This window comes from Odocoileus virginianus, chromosome 30, assembly GCF_023699985.2.
Source record: "Odocoileus virginianus isolate 20LAN1187 ecotype Illinois chromosome 30, Ovbor_1.2, whole genome shotgun sequence".
NCBI lineage: Eukaryota > Metazoa > Chordata > Mammalia > Artiodactyla > Cervidae > Odocoileus > Odocoileus virginianus.
In genome coordinates, this window is record NC_069703.1 from 34223004 (window position 1) to 34248143 (window position 25140).

General features: G+C 51.0%; 1 protein-coding gene across 2 annotated transcripts in view; it reads left to right on the forward strand.

The window, feature by feature from the left end:
• Positions 1-25140, forward strand: part of EPHB2 (EPH receptor B2) — a 212060-nt gene that overhangs the window by 169903 nt on the left and 17017 nt on the right. Inside the window, exons 6-9 of one of the 2 annotated variants that reach the window (XM_070458892.1) lie at positions 5785-5909; positions 15806-15968; positions 18816-18924; positions 19943-20010. In XM_070458892.1, the coding sequence (XP_070314993.1) occupies positions 5785-5909; positions 15806-15968; positions 18816-18924; positions 19943-20010 (465 nt within the window). The remainder of the gene's footprint in view (positions 1-5784; positions 5910-15805; positions 15969-18815; positions 18925-19942; positions 20011-25140) is intronic. The other variant, XM_070458893.1, reaches the window with a different exon arrangement.

Consider the following 25140-nt stretch of genomic DNA (forward strand, 5'->3'; position numbering starts at 1 on the left):
TTTCAGCTGAGGAAGAGACTGGAAGTTTCCCCCCAGGGCTTGCTGGGGGCAGCGGGGCCCCTGACCACCTGCTCCCACTGAGCAAGGCCCTGCCTGGCCGGCCTCCCCCGTCCCCTCTCGACCCCCGCAAGCCTCTTTTGTGCTTGCTCCCTGGGGCTCCATCTTCTTGCAGGGGTCACGGGGCGCCCCTGACCCCACCTCCCTGCCGGTGCGCCCGGCTGGTAATTGAAAATACCAGAATTCCCTAAAGAGCAACTCACAGGGCAACCTGACACCTCAGGGTGGGCAGCGGGCAGCCAGGAGGGATGGGGGATCGTCCAGCTGTTCGCTTTTCTCCGCCGTTAATCCCCCCGGATTCCAGGAGAAAGGCCAGCCCTCGCTGGCCCGCCTTGATCGTCTTCCCGACGAATGCCTCCTCCTTGCCACACCCAGGGTGACGGGGCTTATGGGATCAGAACCCGGGTTCACTGCCTGTAACCCAAGCCTACCAGCTAAGCCCACCAAACCCAGACCCCCCTGACCGTGGGCGACCTGCCTCCACCAACAGCTGAGCGCCCAGAGCCAGGACGGCCGGGTGGGCGGTGGGCCATGCTGTCCTCAGAGGCCCGCTGAGACCCCCTGGCCTCCAGACCTCCATGGTCAGGCTGCCTCTGCCACAGCCAGCAGAGAGGACAGGAGATGGATGTGCGTGGGCCTGGGTTCACATCCCAGCTCCAGGGCTTGGTAACTTTGGGCCAGTTTACCTCATACCTCAGTGCTTCCACTTCCTCATCTGTGAAATGGGGATAACCATAATACCAGCCTCATTGGGTTGCTGTGAATGTTAAATGATTTAATTGATGTAAAGCATTTGCCGAAGTGCCTGGCGTGGAGTGAACAGGGAAGTGTCAGGTGTTAGCCGCGGGCCTTCCTCCTTGTATGTGTTATCACCCCTACTGCAGACCTCCTATGGCTGCCCAGGGCCTTGGGGATAAAGCCTAAGTCTGGAGTTCTGGCCCCCACCTGCCTCAGCAGCCCCGTCCCTATGCCTGTCCCGAAACTACTTGTCCCACTGCATCTGGACTCTCCGAAACTGCAGGCCCCCAAAGACTCTGGCCTGGGCAAATGAGAGGGCAGTCTTGGGCACAAGTCTCCAGGCACAGCTCAGCTCCTCACTAGCTGTGTGGCCTTGAAGTCATCATGCCTCTCTGAGCCTGCGTGTGTGTGTGTGTGTGTGTGTGTGTGCACACGCTCAGGCGTGTGTGACTCTGCAACCCCATGGACTGTAGCCGGCCAGGCTCCTCCTGGACAGGAGCCTGGACAATGTAGCCCCCATTGTCCATGGGATTCTCCAGGCAAGAATACTCTAGTGGGTTGCTATTCCCTTCTCCAGGGGATCTTCCCAACCCAGGGATCGAACCCACTTCTCAGTTTCCTCTTCTGCAAATTGCAGCTATTAACCCTCACCCCACACTGTTATTGAGAGGCTCAAACAAAACTCAGGTCGGCTGCTCAGTGGCCAGCGCACAGGGACACACCCCCAAACACTCACGGCGCTGACCAGGTGCCAGACACCACACTAAGCGCCCGATGTGTTTTCACTCCTCCGTCCTCAAAACAGCCCTGGCACGGGTAACCATGAGGCTCACTTTGCAGATGAGGAAACCCAGTGGCTGAGAGCTCTGGCCACACCCACCCTCCTCAGGGGTCTATCAATTTCCTTGTTAATTTCCAGTGTGCATTTACTTGGAATCAGGCGGATCTCATGGTAACCAGAGGGGCGCTGCTGAAGAGCCTGAGGGCTAGTTCCAAGGGCTAGCCCTCCACTGCTTGGCTGCATGAGCCTTGAGCTGGTCACCAAATAGCTCCAAGCCTCAGTTTCTCCATCTGTAAACTGGGGATGTTAATAGCCCCCAGCTCATAGGGCAGTTGTGAGAATGCTATGTTACACTTGTGTCTGGTTCTTTGGTGGCGGGAGTGGGGGTGTTGTTTGTTTTGTCATGTGGGATCTCAGTTCCCCGACCAGGGATTGAATCCATGCCCTCTACACTGGGAGCACGGAGTCTTGACCACTGGACCACCAGGGAAGTCTCTGCTGCTGCTGCTGCTAAGTCACTTCAGTCATGTCCAACTCTGTGCGACCCCATAGACGGCAGCCTACCAGGCTCCCCTGTCCCTGGGATTCTCCAGGCAAGAACACTGGAGTGGGTTCCCATTTCTTTCTCCAATGCATGAAAGTGAAAAGTGAAAGTGAAGTCGCTCAGTCGTGTCCGACTCTTAGCAACCCCATGGGCCACAGCCTACCAGGCTGCTCCATCTATGGGATTTTCCAGGCAAGAGTACTGGAGTGGGTGCCATTGCCTTCTCCGAGGGAAGTCTCTACACCTGTGTTAATAGGTGTTGAGTGCCTGGAATAGGGCATGGCACAGAATAAGTACTCAGAAAGAGTTAGGTTAGCGGCTTTATCCTTGTTATGATTATACTCATGCACACAGCCCTGAAAACCCCTCAAGTGACTTCATGGAGCATGAGTGTATGTTGCTTTGTCCTGGTGCTTACTGTCTATGTAGCTTCAGGCAAGTCACTTTACTGTGATTCTCAGTTTCCCCATCTGCTAAATGGGCTGAAGGAGATCTGCTTCACAGGTAGCTGTGAGGATTAAATGGGCTCATGAATGTCAAAGGCTTAACACAGTGCCCAGCTTAGCAGGTGCTCAATAAACAGTGGTTAGTGAGGCAGGAACAAGGAAGACAAAGTCTCCTTGATCCACTAAAGAGGAAACTGTAGGGAGTTCAACAGTCGCCCAGTCATGTCTGACTCTTTGCGACCCCATGGACTGCAACACGCCAGGCCTCCCTGTCCATTAACAACTCCCGGAGCTTGCTCAAACTCATGTCCATTGAGTTCATCCAATCATCTCATCCTCTGTCATCCCCTTCTCCTCCTGCCTTCAATCTTTTCCAGTATCAGGGTATTTTCCAATGAGTCAGTTCTTCGCATCAGGTGGCCAAAGTATTGGAGTTTCAGCTTCAGCATCAGTCCTTCCAATGAATATTCAGGACTGATTTCCTTTAGGATGGACTGGTTGGATCTCCTTGCAAGGGGCCAGGTCTCTAATCTTCCCAAGAAGCCTGCTGCCCCCTGGTGGGACAAGAAGCTGACTTGAGGGACAGACTGCTTCCCTTGGGGGTGGGGGGTAGGGCGGATGCAGAAAGATCAGAGGACTTCAGGGACACCTGGTCCAGGGTCCAAGTCCTTGTTGTGGGTGATGCCACCCCTTCTAGGATGTCTCGGGCCCATTTTTCGCAGCTCCTCGAGGTGCTGGAAGGAAGCCTGGACCTGTTCAGGCCCACGCTGGCCCCTCCTGGGCTGATGCAACTCCAGGACCAGGGTCAACCAGGAAGAACAGGCAGGGAGCATTTGAGCTGCAAGCTCTCCGGGATCTTCCAGCTGTGCCCACGGCGCAGAGGAGAAACCAGGTCCAGAGAGGGGGGCCACCTGCCCAAGGCTGCCCCAGCCTGGCTGGAACCAGGCTGATCTCATGGTAACCAGAGTGGCACTGGTGAAGAGCCTGAGCCGCCAGTTTCAAGAGTCAGCCCTCCACTGCCTGGCTGCATGAGCCATGAGCAGATCAATTAGCAGCTCCAAGCCTCAGTTTCTCCATCTATAAACTGGGGATATTAATAGCCTGCAGCTCATAGGGCAGTCAGTTCGCAGCAGGCCAGAGAGCAGGCCCTGAGTCTTCTGCTCCCTCCACCAGGGGGACGAAGGGGCGGAGACAGAGCAGGAAACGGGCGCTGGATCTCCAAGTGCTCATCCTCCAGGACCCCCTACCCGTCCCTGGCCTACGCTCCTGTCGTGCGGCCAGAGCCCCTGCAAAGCGGGATTTGGGTGGGAGGAGAAGAGTCAGCCTCAGGCTCCTGTGAGAATCGCCAAGATGGTCGAGACAGGGCATCCGCTTGTCATGGACCCGCCCAGGAGCCAGGAGAGACTACAGGAGGTGCTCCCCCAACCCCAGTGAGTCCTCAGCCCCTCCCGGGCCCATGAAACCCTCAGGCCCAGAGAGCTGAGGGGGCTCCCCACTCCAGCCACGCCGTAGGGAAGAACCAGGCCAGGACTCCTGGATGAACCCTGCTCCGGGAGCAGCAGACCTGGGTTCAGACCCCAGCTCCCCCCGGATGGGCTGTGTGATCTCAGGAAGCCTTGTGCGGCTCTGAGCTTCGGGGGCTGAACCTGTTGGTGGGGCTAATACCGCCCCCTCGTCAACAGTCAGCTCAGGACACACATGCGTGAAGGGTCCGGGGCCACGGCCAACACAACGTAGGTGCTTTGTGCAGGTTCGTTCCATTTAAGAAGAAGGCAACTAACACAGGGGTTGGGGGGGGGGGTGCTCTGTGAAAGAAGGAATGAAGGAAAGCGCTGCGAGCTTGACTTCACTATGACCCCGGGGCAGCTTACAACCCTCTCCAGACCTCAGTTTTCACATCTGTAAAATGAGGGAACGGGACTAAATTATTTCTAAGGGTCCTTCTAGCTCCAAACACAACCTCCTGTGACTTCTTGTCTCGTTCTTCTAACTACCCTCCATGAGGGTGCTAGCAGCACTGCAGGGAGGGATGGGTGAAGTTCCCATAACATGCAATTAACATGTTAACATGCACGGTTCAGTGATGTCATAGTGCGGTCACAATGTGGGCGCTTACCACCTCTACCTACTGCCAAAACATGTTCATCACCCCAGAAGAAGACCCCAAACCCAGCATTCTCCGTGCCCCCTCACCCTACCCTTGGCAACCACAATCTACTTACTGTCTCTGTCACCTTATCTATTCCATACAGTTGGCATCCTCCCTTAACTTAGCACAGATTTGAGGTTTATCTTCATCATAGCGTATGACAGTGCTTCATTCTCTTTTATGCCTAAGTAATATTCTGTTATATGTGAATGCCACAATTTGTTTATTCATTCATCTGTTGATAGACATTCATCTGTTGATAGACTCAGCACAGCACACCTTTTGGCTGTTGTGAATAGTACTGCTGTAAACATTCATATACAAATATTTGCTTGAATAGCTGCTTTCAGTTCTCTGGGGTATGTGATTAACAGTGGAATAGCTGGATCATAGGGTAATTCTATGTTTAACTTTTTAAGGAGCCACCAAACTTTTCCAGAGTAGCTATGAATTGATTGATTGATTTTAATTTTTCTTTTTCTTTTTTTTAAAAATTAATTTATTTATTTTAATTGAAGGCCAATCACTTTACAGTACTGTGGTGGTTTTTGCCATACATTGACATGAATGATTTTATTTTTATATATTTATTTTTGGCGGTCAGTTTTATTCATTGCTTTATCCCTCCACCTAGGAGGCACTCAATGTAAATTTCTTGAAGGAACGAATGAATCTCCCACCTTCTCTGCTTCCCTGTTCTGGAGCCCCATAACCATGTCTAGGGACTCCATAGACTGTAAGCTTTGAGAGAGAATGAATCACATTAGGTCCAACCTACCCGGGGCCAGATCAGAGAACGGGCCCAGCGGCTCTGTCTTGACCTGACGTGGCTGAGCTTCTGCGGGTGTGGCTGGAGTGGCTGGCGTCCGTAACCTGAAGGTGCCCCCTGAGAGCAGCGCCTGTGGCCCCTTACTCTGTCATCGCCTGCGGATTGGCTGTGTGACTTAGGCCAGATGCCTCCCCCTCTCTGGTCCCACAGCTGTCTGTTGTCTGGGCATCTTTGAGGTCGGGTCAGAAGCTGCACCTTCTCGTGCCTGCCCCGACCCCTGACCTCTGACCTCTCTTTCAGCGCCTTCAGCCGTGTCCATCATGCACCAGGTGAGCCGCACCGTGGACAGCATCACCCTGTCGTGGTCCCAGCCCGACCAGCCCAACGGCGTCATCCTGGATTATGAGCTGCAGTACTATGAGAAGGTACCTGTGTTCCTGGGTGCTCCCCCCACCCCCCACCTCACGCAGGGACCCCCCCTCCCCCAGGCTGGTGTCTGGGCTTCTACCATCCAGCCAGACCAGGCAGGCCGGTGAAGCAGAAAGAGCCCTGGCCTCAGCTCTGCTCCTCCCCAGCTGTGAGACCTCAGGCGGGTGCTTTGACTTCTCTGAGTCTTGCTTCTCTGGTCCTGGGCATCAGGCCACAATCTCAGTAAGACGCAGTGGTCATGGCTTTTCCCTACCGAGACCCCTTTCATCTGGACCCTGAAGGGCCTGGTGTTCTGAAAACTGGTTTTCCCAAAAGCCGCATTTCTGAAATTCTGATTACTGGTGTATGCATTCTGAAGCAGAGATTTGAAACTGCTCGAGAGAGCTTCCATACAGGGGGAGAGAACGGAGCCTCCAACCCCCGTGGCTCTGATTCCAGGTGAAACACCCGTCTGCATTTGCCCGCGTGCCCTTTGTATGGGGACAGGGGTCTCTCTCTGAGCTTTAAGTCAGACCCCCTTGACTCCCTCGGGGACCCAGGGACAGGGGTCTCTCTCTGAGCTTTAAGTCAGACCCCCATGACTCCCTCGGGGACCCAGGGTTGGAAGCCACTGGTGTCAAAGAAAGAGCTCTGGACGAGGAATGAGAAACTGTAGGTTCAAACCGCAGCTCCATCCCTAACCAGCTGTGTGTGACCTTGAGCAGGCATCTTTCTCTCTCTGAGCCTCCGTTTCCTCTCGTGTCAAATACAAATGAGACCACCTTTCTCGGGTGGGGTTGGGGGGGTCGATGTGCAGGTGAAGGAGAAGAGGCAGGTGTGGTGCCCAGCATGGTCTGGCCCTCAGCAGAGAGGAGTATGCTTTCCCTTCCTCCCTTCCCTGACCTGCGTGCCTCTCGGTGAGCAAGGGCTATGTGACGTAAGACCAGGTGAGCTCCGCACATCTGAATGTGCAGGCTGCCCAGTACAGAGTCAGCGGGTGACAGAGCAGCTGACCATCAGAGGCCCAGGGAACTCTTGACTGATGGCTTTTTCACCTGCTCCCTGAGGCCGTCCCAGGGAGCCACAGAGACCGCCCCTGAAAAGGGGGGTCACTGAGCCCTCATTCAGACTAAGGTGTAAATGACTATAGGACGTGCATCAGTTAAGGGTAAGCCAACTGAAAAACAGAAAAGGATGGAAAGGCTTTCCCTGACTGAGAGGGAGAGGGGTGGAGGCAGTTCCAGCCAGCCTGGCTGGAGCCCCGCCTTCTGAGGCCCCGCCCAGCCCTTCCACTCCGTTAACTCCTGGCTCAGCTGAACTCTGGTGAGTCTCTGAGGTTCAGCAAACACCTGTCCAGCCTCACCCAGCTGGCTTGTGATCGTTTCCTTGCTCATCCGCTCCTCGCAGCAGTGCATTCCAAGAGACCAAGGACCACAATTGTCCTGTTCACCACGTTCTCCCAGGGCCCTGGGGCTGCCTCCAAGGAGACATTTGATAAATGTTGGGCAAATGAGCAAGTGAGTGAGTTTCTTTCTGCAGTCTTGGTGGAGGGTGGAGTCCTTGCCTTGTCTCTGCCATGACCCCCGCCTGGCACACAGTAGGCACTCCAGGTGTTGTTGGTTGGCCTGAGCCCAGATGATGGGAGGCAATCAGCTTCTCCCTCACTGCATCATGGAGAGGCTTGAGGGAGCTGGGCACCCAGCTCCCAGGGTGGTTGGACAAACTACTCTCAGGCCCAGGAAGCCCCTGGCTTTGCAGAAGCCAGTCTTCCCACCCCCTCTGGCAGGGATAGCTTAGCAGCCCAGAATTAAAAAAAAAAAAAAAAACTAATTAAGAAGCTTTATGATTAAATGAAACTGAAAGTGTTTGTCCCCAAAGACGGGAGCGGAAATGAGAAATCCCAGTGCAGGTCCTGCCTACGACCCATTTCCTACCGAGACGGGAGGGGCTAGGGAGGCTGACGGAGGTATGAACCCGAGGCAGCTCTGCCCTACTTTCTGCCACTGCCCATGCATCCCCAGGCCTCTGCCAGGGGTGCAGGGCCAGCAGGCCCTGCAGCCGCTGCAGTTATCACCTGCTCACCTTTCCTTTGCACTCACTATGTGCTGAGCATATCAGCTCTGGCAACCCCATTCCTCCTCGCAGCAGTGCTATTCATCCCATTAGACAGGAGGGAAAACTGAGGCAAGAAGTTGTATGAGTGTCCAAGAGTGTCCAGCTGCTAAGTGGCAGAGCAAGGATTTGACACTCTGCTCTTACTCTTCACCTGGCCCTCCTGCCTCCCAGCTTTCTCCCAAAGATGTTCTAGGATGACTGTTAAGAGGTGGATGGGACCACACTTTGATGGAGAATTCTAGGCACAAGTGATGGGAGCGGGGCAGACCGGAGGTACAGCTGTCAGCCCCTTCTCCCAGGGCCTGGGTGCAGAAAGAGGCAGCTTGGATCTGCCAACGGGGAGATAGACATCGGTTCACTCAGCATTGACTCATGAGCTTTGGACTGGGCCCTGAGCTGGATGCTGGGTTTATGCAGAGTAACCAAGCTTGCCTGGAGACCTGAAGACTTCACAGTTCAGTTCAGTTCAGTCACTCAGTTGTGTCTGACTCTGCGACCCCATGGACTGCAGCACGCCAGGCCTCCCTGTCCATCACCAACTCGCGGACTTACCCAAACTCATGTCCATTGAGTCAGTGATGCCATCCAACCATCTCATCTTCTGTGGCCCCCTTCTCCCACCTTCAATCTTTCCCAGCATCAGGGTCTTTCCAAATGAGTCAGCTCTTCACATCAGGTGGCCAAAGTATTGGAGATTCAGCTTCAACATCAGTCCTTCCAATGAACACCCAGGACTGATCTCCTTTAGGATGGACTGGTTGGATTTCCTTGCAGTCCAAGGGACTCTCAAGAGTCTTCTCCAACACCACAGTTCAAAAGCATCGATTCTTTGGTGCTCAGCTTTCTTTATAGTCCAACTCTCACATCCATACATGACCACTGAAAAAATCACAGCCTTGACTAGATGGACCTTTGTTGGCAAAGTAATGTCTCTGCTTTTTAATATGCTGTCTAGGTTGGTCATAACTTTCCTTCCAAGGAATAAGCGTCTTTTAATTTCATGGCTGCAGTCACCATCTGCAGTGATTTTGGAGCCCAAAAAAATAAAGTCAGCCACTGTTTCCACTGTTTCCCCATCTATTTCCCATGAAGTGATGAGACCAGATGCCATGATCTTAGTTTTCTGAATGTTGAGCTTTAAGCCAACTTTTTCACTCTCCTCTTTCACTTTCATCAAGAGGCTCTCTAGTTCCTCTTCACTTTCTGCCATAAGGGTGGTGTCATCTGCATATCTGAGGTTATTGATATTTCTCCCAGCAATCTTGATTCCAGCTTGTGCTTCTTCCAGCCCAGCGTTTCTCATGATGTACTCCGCATATAAGTTAAAGAAGCAGGGTGATAATACACAGCCTTGACGTACTCCTTTTCCTATTTGGAACCAATCTGTTGTTCCATGTCCAGTTCTAACTGAGTTGTGGATGTGACTGGAGATGAAAGACTTCACAGTCCAGGGGAAAAGACAGGTTCAGACACAGTCATTAGACAAGATGTGATACAAGCCACAGAAAAGCCAGCAAAGTTTTCGGGGGGCACCAAGGAAATACCCATAATTCTGGCATGGATGAGAGGAAGTCTTCATTTAAGTGACAGTTGAGCAGAACCGTGAAAGATGCTAGAAGTTCACTAGACAGACCAATGATGAGGGTAGGGTTTTTCTGGGCAACAAGAACAGCCTGTGCAAAGGCCCCAGGGCAGGAATGTGCCTGCTGCCTTCAGAGAGCAAATAAGAGTGTGGAAGAGCCACAGGAACCAGGGAGAGATCAGTAGGGGAGGAGCTTGGGGAGGGAGGCGGGTTGGGTTGTGGTGGGTCTTCCAGGCCTTTAGGGTCTGGATTCAATTTGACAGAGTCTGATAGGAAGCCATCAGGAGATTTTGGAATGATGTGATCTGATTCATATTGCTTTAAAGATTCCTATAACTTGCCACATGGAAAATAGACTGCAAGGGGGTCCCAGGGACACAAGTAGACCCAGCACAGGGCTCTCATGGGATACCAAGTGGGAAACGAGCGTGGCGTGGAGTTGGAGGGCTGGCAGCAGAGATGCGAGGAGCTGACCAACTCAACCAGTATTTTGGAACTCAGAGGACCAGGGAAGGGTGAAGGGTGACTCCTGGTGGATGGTGGCGCCTTTGCCTTGGGACAGATGTAGGCTGTGTAATTTGCAGGTGTAGCTTCGGTACTTGCCAGGGGTATGTGTGCTTAGCTGCTGTCGTGTCTGACCCTTTGCGACCCCATGGACTGTAGCCTGCCAGGCTCCTCTGTCCATGGGATTTTCCAGGCAAGAATCCTGGAGCGGGTTGCCATTTCCTCCTCCAGGGGATCTTCCCGACCCAGGGGTTGAACCTGCATCTCTTGCGTCTCCTGCATTGGCAGGAGGATTCTTGGCCAGCGGTAGGGAGGAGTCGTCAAGAACAGACAAGTGTGCAGAGGACACGGAAGTGAAAGGTTACGATCCAGGAGAGTGGCAGGGTTTAAGGAGAGAAAGAAAAAGTTGTAGATGAACGTCTCATTGGAGACACCAGCAGAGGAGGGGTAGGAAGAGAATCCAGAGTGGTTTCTGCCCCGCGCCCTCAGGCAGGGCTGTGACATCCCCACACCACCTCTGCCTTCCCGAACCAGCCCCACTTGGCGAGGCGCGGCCAGGCTGCTGGTGGGGAGATTTATTTCTAGGTAAGCCAGCTCTCACCAGCACTTCAGAGTCCTTCTAGTGCCTGCCATCGATTTCTTTAATGAGTGCTCCAGATCCTCCCAGGTAGGGAAGTTCGAACCGAGCCCTGCCGTCCGTGTGGGTCCCCCAGCCTTCCCCCTCCTCCTGGCCTTCTTCAGAGAGGGCGCTTTTGGAGCGGGTTCTCGCTTGGCCTTTCCCCAGCTCCACGGGGATTTCCCAGCCTGCCCGGAGCCCGGAGCTGACAACCGCTTCGCAGGAAGGCTTCTGGATGCCGCTGACGAATGGCGATGGCCAGACCCGGGCGGGCCGCTCCCATTGGCTCCGGCGTCCCAGGGGAGGTGGCCTCCTTTGGCAGCCGCCCCAAAGCACACAGGTCCACACTCCCCTCGGCTCCCCAAGAGCTCAAGAAGAGTCATTTGTGAGGCGGATGGGCCCACGTAGGCCACATCAATTTATGTGTTTATTCAACAGAAACTTCTACTTGGCAGAAGTGGAAGGGAAGGATATTCCAGAGAGAGGGAGCAAAGGCTGGGGGAGGAGGGGGTGAACTATGAAAGGCCAGGCTGCATTCAGGTTGTTGCCGAGTGTACGTGGAGCAGTAATGACATGGAGATGCTTGTTGTTCATTCACTCACTTTTGCATGCATTCATTCATTTAATGAACATTGGTGAAGGCTTATTCTATCACATGTTAATGATAACCATGATGGTGGTAGCCTCCGTTTACTCTTTTTTGTGTGTTAGTGGTTGTTGTTCAGTTGTCAAGATGTGTCCAACTCTTTCTGACCCGATGGACTACAGCATGCCAGGCTTCTCTGTCCCAAGTTCATGTCTGCTGGATCGGTGATGTCATCCAACCATCTCATCCTCTGTCACCCTCTTCTCCTCCTGCCCTCAATCTTTCCCAGCAATCAGGGTCTTTTCCAATGAGTCAGTTCTTTGCATCACGTGGGCAAAGTATTGGAACTTCAGCTTCAGCATCAGTCCTTCCAGTGAGTATTCAGGGTTGATTTCCTTTAAGATTAACTGTTTTGATCTCCTTTCTGTCCAAGTGACTCTCAAGTAGGTCTTCACCAGCACCACAGTTCGAAAGCGTCAATTCTTCAGCGTTCTGCATTCTTTATGATCTAACTCTTGCATCCGTATATGACTACCGGAAAGACAATAGGCTTATCTATGCTAAAAGTTTTGCCCATTTTTTCTGATTAAACTTCCATAGCCACTCTGTATGGTATATAGTGGTGTTATTCCACTTTAGAGATGAGAACGCTGAGACTGAGAGGGCTTAATAAATGCACCCATGCCTCATTGGTCCACTGTGTAAGGCCTCAAATGAAGCGCTAGTGAATTTCATACTAAATTTCTTCCCATAATCCATCATTGCTTAATCTTTATTCAGATAATGGGACTTCAAAGAGAGAGAAAAAAGAGAGTGGGGAGAGGGAAGGAAACTGATGGCTCTAGGCAGCATCCCCAGTGTGCCAAGCACTGCCTGATCAGATTTTATCTTCACAACAACCCTGAAGAATTGGCATTTATTGCTCCATTTTCCGGAATAGAAAACAGGGTCTCGGAGAAGTGAAGGGTTTTTCCCAAGATTATAATGCAAAGCAGTGGGAGAACTGGCATCTGAAATGACTTCCAGTCTCCTGGAAGTCATGACTTTGCATGGCTCGGACAGTAAAGAATCTGTCTGCAATGCAGGAGACCCAGGATGGATCCCTGGGTCGGGAAGATCCTCTGGAGGAGGACATGGCAACCCACTCCAGTATTCTTGCCTGGAAAGTTCCACGGACAGAGGAGCCTGCCGGGCTACAGTCCATGGAGTTGCAAAGAGTCAGACACGAATGAGCAACTAACGCACATACCAATCCCCTGCTCAGTCCTGTGTCTGGTTTCAGAGACGGGATCCACTCAGGTAGTGCCTCAGCTTCCCAAGGCAACTCTGCCTCTAGCAGTTTCCTCCTATCTACCTCACAGAATCAAAAACTTCTAGCCTCTCTTAAGTGGGGGACCCACCTAGTATGCAGAATCCAAGCCCCTTTTTCGAGCCTGAGCCCATCCCGTGTTGGACAGCGGCACCTACTGGCCAAATCTGGTACTGCTCCCTAAATTCCGCAAGTGAATAGTCTTAACAGTTTAATATTCATTCATTCATTCATTACGTCAGCACTTAGTGAGCACATACTGTGTGCCCAGCCTGAGGGTCCCAGAGATGAGCCAGACAAGATCTATGCCCCAGAGACCCCACAGACTTTAGAGAAGACACTTTTATGTCAGAACGATGGGTAGAAGAGGAGACAATGGACCTGCAGTCTCTGACTGGGACATTGGAGGGCTCCCAGGTTTCCGGTAGCTTAGTTGGTAAAGAATCCACCTGCAATGAAGGAGACCCTGATTCAATTCCTGGGTCGGAAAGATCCTCTGGAGAAGGGATAGGCTACTCACTCCAGTATTCTTAGGCTTTCCTTTTGGCTCAGCTGGTAAAGAATCTGCCCGTGATGCAGGAGACCTGGGTTCAATCCTTGGATGGGGAAGATCCCCTGGAGAAGGGAAAGGCTACCCATTCCAGTATTCTGGCCTGGAGAATTCCGTGGACACAGTCCATGGGGTCATAAAAAGTCAGACACGACTGAGCGGCTTTCACTTCCACTTTCCCCAGCCAAGGTAGTAACTGTGTTGAATCTTGAGTGATAAGTAAGAGAACTGCCTGACAAATGAGGAGAGTGTAGTTCAGATGGACAACAGCAGTTGCAAAGGCTCGGGGTGTCCAAGGAAGGTCAGATCGGCAAACTTATCTGCCAATACAGGACACCAGGTTACATTTGAATTTTCTTTTAATGTTTTGGTATACCTCAAAGAATGCACAGGACATACTTATCCTAAAAATTAGTCATTGTTTAGCTGAAATCCAGATTTAGCTGAGCATTCTGTTTTGTTTTGTTTTGTTTTTCTAAATCTGGCAACCCCAGCAGGGAAAGGGGAAGCAGCTACATACGTCTGGAGCCTGGAGGACCCTGGGGATGTGGCAGGAGAGACCAGCAAAAGCCGAGTCATGGAAAGTCTAGAATTGGGGAAGGACTCTGTCTGCAGGCCCCTGTGCCTGGTCCAGGGGAACAAAACACAGTCCCTTCCCTCCGGAACTTACAGTCAAGGGAGTGAGATTAAGCCTGGGCCCAGGGCACTGGAACACGGCCAAAACCCCCTCCTATGGTACCAACAGCAAGTGCTCCAGGGCTCAGAAGAGGGGAGACACATCTGGCTGGGAAATCAAGGAGGCTTCCTGAAGGAGGGGGCAGGCAATCTGCTGTGGGTAAAGAGACTTCCTATCTGCTGCTGCTCCCACATCCCAAGCTTTTTCGTACCTCCTTGCCTTTGTACCTACTGCTCCTTTCCAGGACCACCCTCCCCCTTCTTTGCTTGGGTGACTTGTATTTATTAAGATTCCACTTCAGTTCCCCCCACTCGTCAAGACACTTTCCATGGCTTCATCTGCTATCCCCAACCCAGGCCAGGCCACACGCCCTTGGTCTCACTGTGCTTACCCTACCCGTGTAAGCCTTTCATACGTATCAATTCATTTCTTTCTCTAAACAATCCTTTGAGGTAGCGATTATGATTATCCTCCCCATAATACAGATGAAGTAAAGGAGGCAGAGAGGTTAAGAACCTTGCCCAAGATCACAAAAGTCATAGAGTCAGGATTTGAACCCAGAAAGTCTGGCTCCAGTTCATTGTTTTAACCTCTATACTGTAATTACAGTGTAGTTGTATAATTACATAATAGGATAGTGGCTACAATTATTATCTATAATAACATGCTCACACTGAATTTGTTGCATGAACGTTTTAAGGACTCTGTGTACCCAGACATACACATGACTAATATGTACACTCAGGCACACATTTTTCTACATAAAGGTTCATAGCTTTTCATTAGTTTCTCAAAGAGGTTCATGATCCTCCAAGTGTTAAGACCTCCACACCATTTGCTTTACTAAACTGACCTCCCCAAGGAGGCCAGGGCTTGTGCTTTACCCACTAGGGGCCCCTAGTGCCCAACTCAGGGTCCAGTGCAAAGCAGGTATGTAGGGAGGGTTTTCTGGGGAGCTGACAGATACCAGAACAAGCACCATCTAGCCTGGTAAACATCTGCCTCAACTCAAGCACTTCATTCCCAGTGCACCAGCTGGATCTTTGTCTAGTCCCAGACTCCTCAGGTCACCCTGGGCAGTGCTCAGATCAGAATTGGCATTCTGTATCTGTCAAAGGAGGGAACATCATCAGGTCCTGGATATCCAAAGGCATGCATATGTGAGGTGGTTCCATGCAGGAACCTGGTTTTGACTCCTAAGGCAGCCACCAACTGATATATGTGACCCTGAGCATCATTTCCCCTTTCTGGGTCTTAATTCTTGCCTCACTCAAATATGCTGAGGCTGAATGGGGGTCCTTCCACTTAATCCATTGAGGCATGGGGCAAAGAGGGGGATGCAGAAGTGAATAAGGTGGACCCTCTCCCCGCTGTCTCTAAGAACTCACAGCCTCATCTTCAGGGTCTGCACACAGTGGCCTCTCAGTCTATGTGTATTAGTCAGCTATTATTGAGATGATGCTGCAGAACAAGCAGTTCCAACAATCCAGCAGCTTTGCAAGAAGTGGCTGTTTTTCCTGCTCATAGGTTTTTGTCTTTGGGTCAACTGAGGTGGGGCTGTTTCAGCCTAGGAGTTAGGTCAAGGTCCTCTTCACATGTTTCCCCTTCTGGAACAAGCGGTTACCCAAGTTAAGCCTCACCATGACAGATGGCAGAAGCCCAGGAGACCGAGTCAAATCAACAAGTGTCTGTAAAACCCCTACTTGCATTACATCCTCTAGCATATTCCAGCAGCAAACCAAGTCATGGGAACAAACTCACCATCTGTGAGGCAAAGAAATACATTCTCCCTTCTTTTGTGGGAAGTGTTGCAAATCATATGCCGAAGATGCAGGTCTGTCATTCTGTTATAGGGAAGGAGTGAAGAATTTGGAACCCCAGAATTTGTCCAGTAGCCAGACCTGCCCCAAGCGGCAGGAGGAGGTGGTGGACTCTGGGCACAGCCTCACTAACTGTTTTCTCTGTTCCTCGGCAGGAGCTGAGCGAGTACAACGCCACAGCCATAAAGAGCCCCACCAACACAGTCACTGTGCAGGGCCTCAAAGCCGGCGCCATCTATGTCTTCCAGGTGCGGGCACGCACCGTGGCAGGCTACGGGCGTTACAGTGGCAAGATGTATTTCCAGACCATGACCGAAGGTAAGCAGGGGCCAGAGAGCAGGAGGAGGGCATTGACTCTACAAACAGAACAAGGGCCACCGCTTCTGTAAAGTGCCTTTGTGCAGATTAGAAAAGGCTCCTTCCCCTTCTAGATGTCAATTCTCCCTCCATCCCGGGTGAGAACCTTCGTGCACTGTACAAACTGCACAGCCACATATGCAGGCATTGTTTCTGTGGCCCAGACAGGATATGGACTCCTCTGTTACCATGATGTCCTTTCCCAAGATCCTTGGGAGCCCAGCCCCAACTTGCAAAGCTACTCTGAGCAAGCCACTTCCATTCCCTGATCCAGTTTCTTCTCATCTATAAAAATCAAAGTGTTATATTCCATCTGAGAGAGCAAACGTATCTTAGCCATACATCACTCCAATGACATGCAGTCGGATTGAGAAGAATTCTGAAGCGACATCGGAACTCAACAGGGAGAAGTGCTGGGATGGATTTGTAATGTCTCCCCTGAAGTTGCAGCCCATGTGCTTTGTGTGTCTGAGTCTGGGACCACATGGTCTCTAAGCACCCTTCCTGCTCCAGTAATCATTGAGAAGCCGCATAGTTAAAGAATGCAGGCTCTAATGCCTGACAGATGGAAATTACAGTGCTGATTCAGCTCTAGCTGTGTGGTCCTGAGTAACTCATCTTGCCTCTCTGAGCCTCAATTTTCCCATTTATAAATGGGGATGATGACAGCTAACTCATTATCATCATCATCATGAAACTAGTGTCAGGAAGTGGGTAAATGTACAGGCCCTAGCATAGGGTTGGCATTCAGTCTCACGTGGTTAGTGCTCACCAAATAGAGTTAAGGTCATAATTTTCATTGCTCTGAGTCTGGGGGCCTTTTCCCCAACCAGTCAAACTCCAGAGCAGAATATTTATGACCAGACTGCAGCATCCCTTCTTAGCATCTGCTTCATCCACTGGACAGAGGCCTCAGCTTTTGCTGAGTTAAACATTTCAGGGAGCCCCTGGACCCCTGAATTCTTGTCTTATCACAAAAATCCTCCCCTATAGCTCCACCACCATTTCTAGTACTCAGCTCCTCTGTAAAATCCCCCTTCCTTATGGCCAGTTTTTCACCTCTCTAGGTCCTCTTGTGTGTTGGTTGAGGGTCACTGACCTGGGGACTGGGGGACTGTCCCAAGATCTTTATTAACTCAACACATATGTGCTTGTGATAAGGACCCAGAAATGACCTAGTCCCTGACTTCAACAAGCTCCTGCCTGGGTCTGGAGGCAATGAGAAGTAGTAAAAATAAAATGGTAAATAATGAAGATCTTGACGCCATTGAGATTGCACTGAGGGGTTTCCAAGAGCCGGGGCCAATGCTGAGTGCATTTTGCACATTATCTTGCTTAAGCCCATGGCCTTGGGTTAAACAGACCTGGGTTCAAATGTTGGCACTGGCCACTGTCTAACTGTGTAAACTTAGGCAAGTCACGATTTTCCTAAGCCTCAGTTTTCTGATCTGATAAATGGGATGATTACAGATAGTACATCATAGAACTGTTCTGAGAATCACACAAGGTACATACCTACCCATGGTAGCCTCTTGAAACACTTAAAAACAATAATAGTTAATATTTACTGAGTACTTACTATGTTCTACAAGTTGCTCTAAGTGGGCTTTTTATTCTTTTTTTTTAATGTATTTATTTATTTTGGGCTGGGTCTTTGTTGGTGCGGTCGGGACTTCTCTAGTTGCAGCAAGCTGGTGGCTAGTGTTTACTGCTGTGTGCGGGCTTCTCGCTGCAGTGGCTTCCCTAGTTGCGGGGCACGATCTCTAGCGTGTGCAGGCTCAGGGGTGGTGGTGCACAGGCTTGGCTGCCCTGTGGCATGTGGGACCTTCCCACACCAGGGATCAAACCCATGTCCCCTGCATTGGCAGGCACATTCTTTACCGCTGGACCACCAGGGAAGTCCCACTCTAAGTGTTTTACACAAAAATCCTATGATGGGAGCTATTATCCTCCCCACTATCAGTCAGTATCAGTTCAGTCACTCAGTAGTGTCCGACTCTCTGCGACCCCATGGACTGCAGCACGCCAGGCTTCCCTGTCCATCACCAACTCCCAGAGCTTACTCAAATTTATGTCCGTTGAGTTGGTGATGTCATCCAACCATCTCATCCTCTGTGGTCCCCTTCTCCTCCCACCTTCAATCAGCATCAGTCTTTTCCAATGGGTCAGTTCTTCGCATCAGGTGGCCAAAGTATTGGAGTTTCAGCTTCAGCATCAGTCCCTCCAATGAATATTCAGAACTAATTTCCTTTAGGATGGACTGGTTAGATCTCCTTGCAGTCCAAAGGACTCTTAAGAGTCTTCTCCAACACCACAGTTCAAAAGCATCAATTCTTCAGCACTCAGCTTTCTTTATAGTCCAACTCTCACATCCATACATGACTGTTGGAAAAACCATAGCTTTGACTACTTTATTGATGAGGAAACTGAGCCACAGAGATAAGTCACTTTACCAGAAATCACACAGATAGTAAATGGCACCATTGGGAGTGAAACCCAAGGAGTTCGGCTTGAGAGTCTGAGTTTTGCCCTGCCTCTGTATATGTATCAGCCTATTATTATTGATTTTCACATCTACATTGAGATGTAGGCATTATTATGCCCATTTTATGGATGAGAAGTTGAGTGTCGGAGCAGCTCATGGATTTGTCCAAGGTTACTTGTGAGGGAGTAACAGCCAGTTCTCCACCCGCTGCTCGTCCAGAGTGGCAGAGTCTAGGACTCCCAGGAGACCCGGGGCAGTGGGGATGCGGGGGGTTATGACTCCCCGAGCCAGGCTGAGACCAGCGCGCTGTGCTTCCTCTCCAGCCGAGTACCAGACCAGCATCCAGGAGAAGCTGCCACTCATCATTGGCTCCTCGGCGGCCGGCCTGGTCTTCCTCATCGCCGTGGTTGTCATCGCCATTGTGTGTAACAGGTGGGTGGTGTCCCCCTGCCTGGGCCAGGCCTGGGTTCCGAGAGGGCTGTCCATCCATTCTGCCATCCCTGAACAGGGTCTGTGACCAGAGGGGGCAGGAGGGGCTCAGGGAGGCCCAGAGACCCCCAGGTGACCTCCCACCGCCTAAACGGCCACAGTTGGCAGCCCATCCCTTTGGTCAAGTGTTGCCCTGGACAAGTCCACGCTCTGCGGAGGTGGCTCACCAAGACGCTAATACTTCAGTACAAAGAGACAGCTCAGAACCGTGGGTGGGAAAGACTGCACGATGCAGGAGGCCAGGGGACTGGGGGAGGGCACAGATTGCCCCACTTTCTGCTCTAGCAAAAGCCCCTTCGTGAACAGGGCCAGAAGCAGGCTGAGGAGCTCAGCTGGCTGAGGTGGCTGGAAAGAGAGGAGACATAGACAGGACGAGGTGGGAAAAAGGGCATCCAAGTGACTGGCACTGCAAGTGCAAAGGCAAGCAGTGGGACTGGTTCCTGGACTTCTGCTGGACTTAATGCAAAGACTGTCCCTTCTTCCTTAGAGCTTTCTACTTTATTTATTTTTGGCCACACTGCACGGCCTGCAGGATCTTATTTCCCCAACCAGGGATCAAACCTGTGCCCCCTGCAGGTGGAAGGGCAGAGTTCTAACCACCAGACCACCAGGGAAGTCCCAAGAGCTTCCCGCTTTAGAACTACGTCTTAAGCTCAGATGGACAGAAGCCTCTGGGTTTCTGGGACCAGGGGCCACCGCCAGAGATGCCTTTGCTCTTTGAAAGGGGCTTGGTTGGAGAGGAGACAGGGGAAACAGTGAGCCTAGACTTGAAGCTGGAGAAGTGGGAAGGGCTCAGGGCAGGGGAACCACGGAGGGTGAGGCTGCTAGGCAAGGGGCTGGCAGGGAGTCCTCTGGCAAGGAGATGGTTTCCGGGGCCTGCCCACCCTCTCCCTATCACCTGCTGTGGCTCCCATCTCCCTGGGCACCTCCAGGTGGCTCCAGCCCTTTGCTCTTGTTCCAGAAGACGGGGGTTTGAACGTGCTGACTCGGAGTACACAGACAAGCTGCAACACTACACCAGCGGCCACAGTACGTATACCCCGGAGGGGATGGCACCCTGGGATCCTTCCCTTGTCAGCTCCCCAGCAACCTCTCAGCCTGCTTTCTCCGTCTGCCTCCTCCCTTGCTGCAGTCAGACTGAATGTTGAGCTGTTCCCTGAATGTGGGCATGCTGTTCCTTCCGCCTGGCGCACTCTCCCCTCTCTTGCCCTGGCTAGCTCACTCTCAGGCTTCATCATGTACAAGCCCCTCTGAGAAGCTTTCCTCGACTCCCCCTCTACCCTGGGTGCACAGCGCCCCCTGCCTGGCTGCATGGTGACGGTGGTCTCCCTGTCCCTCCACCATCATAGTGGGGGGCACCTGGGGACCTGAAATCGTGCCTTGACAGTCACCACCGCCTCCCTGGTGTTAGCTGGCTGCCCAGCACACTGAACAGATTGGCAGAATAAATATCGGGTATGCCAAAGTGTTCGTTCGGGTTTTTCCGTAAATGCTATAGAAAATGAAATTTTTGGCCAGTGCAATACATGATCTGAGTGAGACCCCCCAGGCTCTGACCATGGAGGGGAGAGAAGGGAGCCGGGAGGCCCATTCTTGTGCCGCCCCGTGACTCCTTGGCTGCCCCTTCTCCACCACCCCCCACCACGGTGCCCCCGTTTAATCCACTGTCCCATGCCACCTTCGGCCAGGGCTGGGGGCACATGTGCCGGGCACACCCAGAGCAGATGTCTCCCCCCGGGGGCGCCAAGCAGAGAGAAAAAGAGAGCATAGATTCCTCTCCGTCTGATCTTGGCAGGACCAACCATCTGTGTGGGGAGGGGAGGTGTGGGTCCTCACTTTGGCTCACTTGGCGAACGGGAATTCCAAGTGGGTCCCCTATAGGCTCTCAAGCTGTACTCAGTGGGGTACCCCAGGGCTTCTCAGATGGTCCCCAGTGAGGGGGTCATCCGCACATCCCTTCAGTTGTCACATATGTTTTGTGGCCTGTTACGTACGTCAGGCTCTGCTCCAGGTGCTGGGGACGCGCAAGTAAGCAAACCCCATATTCCTGCCCTGGTGGAACTTACATTCTAATGGGAGGGACAGTAAAACAGTTGCATTTAGAGTGGATAAACAACAAGGTCCCCGTGGGTCAGGCAGGGAACTCTACTCAATATCCTGTGATACACCATAGTGGAAAAGAATACAAAAAAAGAATGTATATATGTGTAAAACTGAGTCACTTTGCCGTACAGCAGAGATTGGTACAACACGGTAAATCAACTATACTTCAAAAAAAATAAGTGACAGGTATTTTTTAAATAAATGCAAAATATTGATAAACTTTTAAAAATGAGGTTTACATCTTTGCAACATTAAAAGAATTCTGGAGATTGGTTGTACATCAGTGTGACTGTACTTAATACTACTGAACTGCAGGTTTTGAAATGGTTAAAATTGTGCAATTTATATTATGCATATTTTACCACAATTTTTAAAAAGAATATAAAAAATCCTAGGAAATTTTTTTAAAATACCGCAATAAATGAGCAAAGTGTATGGTATGTCAGAAAATGAAAGTGCTGTGGGAAGAAGCAAGGTAGAAAAGGGTGACTCAGAACTGCAGGGGTTCAGTTTCAGTTCAGTCGTGTCCGACTCTTTGCGACCCCATGGACTGCAGCACGCCAGGCTTCCCTGTCCATCTCCAACTCTCAGAACTTGCTCAAACTCATGTCCATTGAGACAGTGATGCCATCCAACCATCTCATCCTGTCGTCCCCTTCTCCTCCTGCCTTCAAACTTTCCCAGCATCAGGGTCTTTTCCAATGAGTCAGTTCTTCACATCAGATGACCAAAGTATTGGAGCTTCAGCTTCAGCATCAGTCCTTCCAATAAATATTCAAGACTGATTTCTTTTAAGATTGACTGGTTTGATCTCCTTGAAGTCCAAGTGATTCTCAAGAGTCTTCTCCAACACTACAGTTCAAAAGCATCAATTCTTCAGTGCTCAGCTTGCTTTATAGTCCAACTCTCACATCCATACATGATTACTGGAAAAACCATAGCCTTGACTAGATGGACCTTTGTTGGCAAAGTAATGTCTCTGCTTTTTAATATGCTGTCTAAGTTGGTCATAGCTTTTCTTCCAAGGAGCAAGCGTCTTTTAATTTCATGGCTACAGTCACCATCTGCAGTGATTTTGGAGCCCAGAAAAGTAGTCTCTCACTGTTTCCATTTTTTCCCTATCTATTTGCCATGAAGGGATGGGACCAGATGCCATGATCTTTGTTTTCTGAATGTTGACTTTTAAGCCAACTTTTTCTCTTTCCTCTTTCCCTTTCATCAAGAGGCTCTTTAGTTCTTCTTCACTTCTTCATTTTGCAATGCCAAAGAATGTTCAAACTACCGCACAATTGTACTCATCTCACACCCCAGCAAAGTAATGCTCAGAATTCTCCAAGCAGGAGTTAGAGCAGTGTTTTTAATGTTAATTTATGAATACCACACTGGGTCTTTGTTGCTGCGCACAGGCTTTCTCTAGTTGCCAAGAGAGGGGGCTACTCCCCAGCTGTGGTGTGTGGGCTCTAGGTCTCAAGGGCTTCAGGAGTTGCAGCACGTGGGCTTACTTGCCCCAGGGCATGTGGAATCTTCCTGGGCCAGGGATCGAACCTGTGTCCCCTGCAACGGTAGGCGGATTCTTAACCACTGGTGTAGCAGGGAAATCCCAGAGCTATGTTTTTAAACAGGGTAGAAGGGGTTGGCCTCACTAAGAGGCTTCCTTTGAACTAAGGTGCAGAGGGGCTGGGGGGTTGAGATGTGTAGAACCTGAGGGAAGAGCATCTCAGACAGAGGGACCAGCCTGTGCAAAGACCCTGAGGCCAGAACATGCCCGGCAGGTTCAGGAACAGTCAGGAGGCCGGTGTGGCTGGAACAGAGTGAGGGGTCAGGAGCGGGACGTGTGAATGGCCACGACATGCAGATTCTTGTCAACCAGCGTAGGGCCTTGCGGGGTTTTTGTTTGTTTGGGCTGCACTGGGCTTGCGGGCTTTCTCTAGCTGTGGCAAGTGGAGGCTGCTCTCTCGTTGCGGTGCGTGGGCTTCTCCTTGCAGTGACTTCTCTCGTTGCTGAGCGTGGGCTCTTGGGCTCAGTCGTGGCGCACAAGCTGAGTTGCCCTGCAGCATGTAGAATCTTCCCGGACCAGGGATCGAACTCGTGTCCCCTGCAATGGCAGGCGGATTCTTAACCACTGGACCACCAGGGAAGTCCAGGCCTTGGTTTTTATTCTAAGTGTAATGAGAAGCCTCTGGAAGGGTCTAAGCAAAAGACAGACATGCCCGGAGTTACGATTTTCACATGTACGGTTTTCTCTGGCTGCCCTGTGGAACGTGGACTGGTCGGTGCCCGGCAGGGACGGAGCAGGGACCGGGAGGTGGCTGTTGGGATAATCCAGGGAAGATGGGATGGTGCTGGACCAGGGTGGCAGCGGGGGAAGTGGGGGGAAAGGGTTGGTTTCAGACACACTTTGAAAGTAGAGCCACTGGATTCGCTGCTGCACTAGATACGGGGTATACGATAAAGAGCAGAGTCAAGGCGTTCTTGATATTAAGCCTCTGTGAGAGTGTGTGTGTGTGTGTGTGTGTGTGCGCGCGCGCGCGCAGGCGCACGCACACTTTGCTCAGTCGTGTCCAACTCTTTGCAACCCCATGCACTGTAGCCCACCAGGCTCCTCTGTCCATGGAATTTTCCAGGCAAGAATATTGGCGTGGGTAGCCATTTCCTGTTCTAGGGGATCTTCCCAACCCAGGGATCAAACCTGTGTCTCTTACGTCTCCTGCACTGGTAGGCAGATTCTTTACCACTGAGCCGCCTGGGAGGCCCCTCTGGGTAAGATTTAATTTGAAGTAAAAGTTCTTGAGCTTAAAACTCATTTTTAGACATCAATGTAAAAATAATTAAACCACTAAAATTTCCAGAAGACAATTTAGGTAACTATTTAATTGATAACGTGGAGGGAAAAGCACTTTCTAAGCACAAAAGCAATAAGAGGATCATAAGACAAAAGTGGACAAATTTAACTACACAGAAATAAAAACCCACCTGTATGTTAAAAGTAAAACTCATAAATTCCATCGCCCCATCCTGTGCCCCAAGTAATGATATCATGATGGTAGATATAGCTAAACATAGTGTGTTCTATGGGCCAAGAGCTACTTTAATGCTCAACGTGTATTTCCTCATTTAATCCTGATAATTTCCCACTTTGAACATGAGGAACCAGGGCACAGAGAGTTCCCACAGTTGTGCAGGGCGAACACTGGTGTACAAACACAATCTTGGCCACGCTGTGCTACCTACACCCTTCTGAGTGAGACAGGCTCACGCCCTCCATCACCTGGAGCCATTTAGGAGCATCACTATTTAGAGCAGCAAGTCAGTAACAAGGGAACAGGTGGCAGCGGGGATTTATTTTAAAAATAGACTCCAGAATAGAACAGGTTGCTCATAAATCAACACATTCTCAAGCTCATGCTCCTACTCCCTGCATCTGAGCAGGATTTTGTTGTTTTGTTTTTTTCTCACAACACTGCCAGCCCCGTGATCACATATCCACCAGCAACCCTGTGTGGCTGGGACAGAGGAGGAAGCTGAGGCCTGGGTATGTGTGTGACTGACCCAAGGTCACCCTCATGGGCTCGTGTTTTCCGTTGTCCAGCAAATGCTGAACGAATGCTGACGTCTAAGGTGCCCGGATGTGGAGCCAGAGGGACGCACCGGGTTTCTCAACCCTTCTTTGCTACTGGCCAGCTCGGTGACCTTGGAGAAGTCATCGGAAGCTCAGGAAGAACCACTCTGAGCCCTGGCATCCTTATGTGGGAAGTAGCAGGAATAAGGCTTCTTTCACAGAGTTATGAGGGTTAAATGAATTAATGGATATTAAAGTGCTTTGTAATAGTAATATTTAATAATAGCCAACTCTTCATGATAACAATTAATAATTATTCAGTGCTTTCTGATTTCCAAATACTGAACAAAACCTTTTCAAAAGATTCTCATTTAATCTCGGCAACCCCCTTACGAGATAGGAGATTTGTTTATTATCTCCATTTTGCAGATGAAAAAAGTGAGATACAGAGAGGTGAAGTAACTTGCCCAAGGGCACACAGCCAGATCAATACAGTG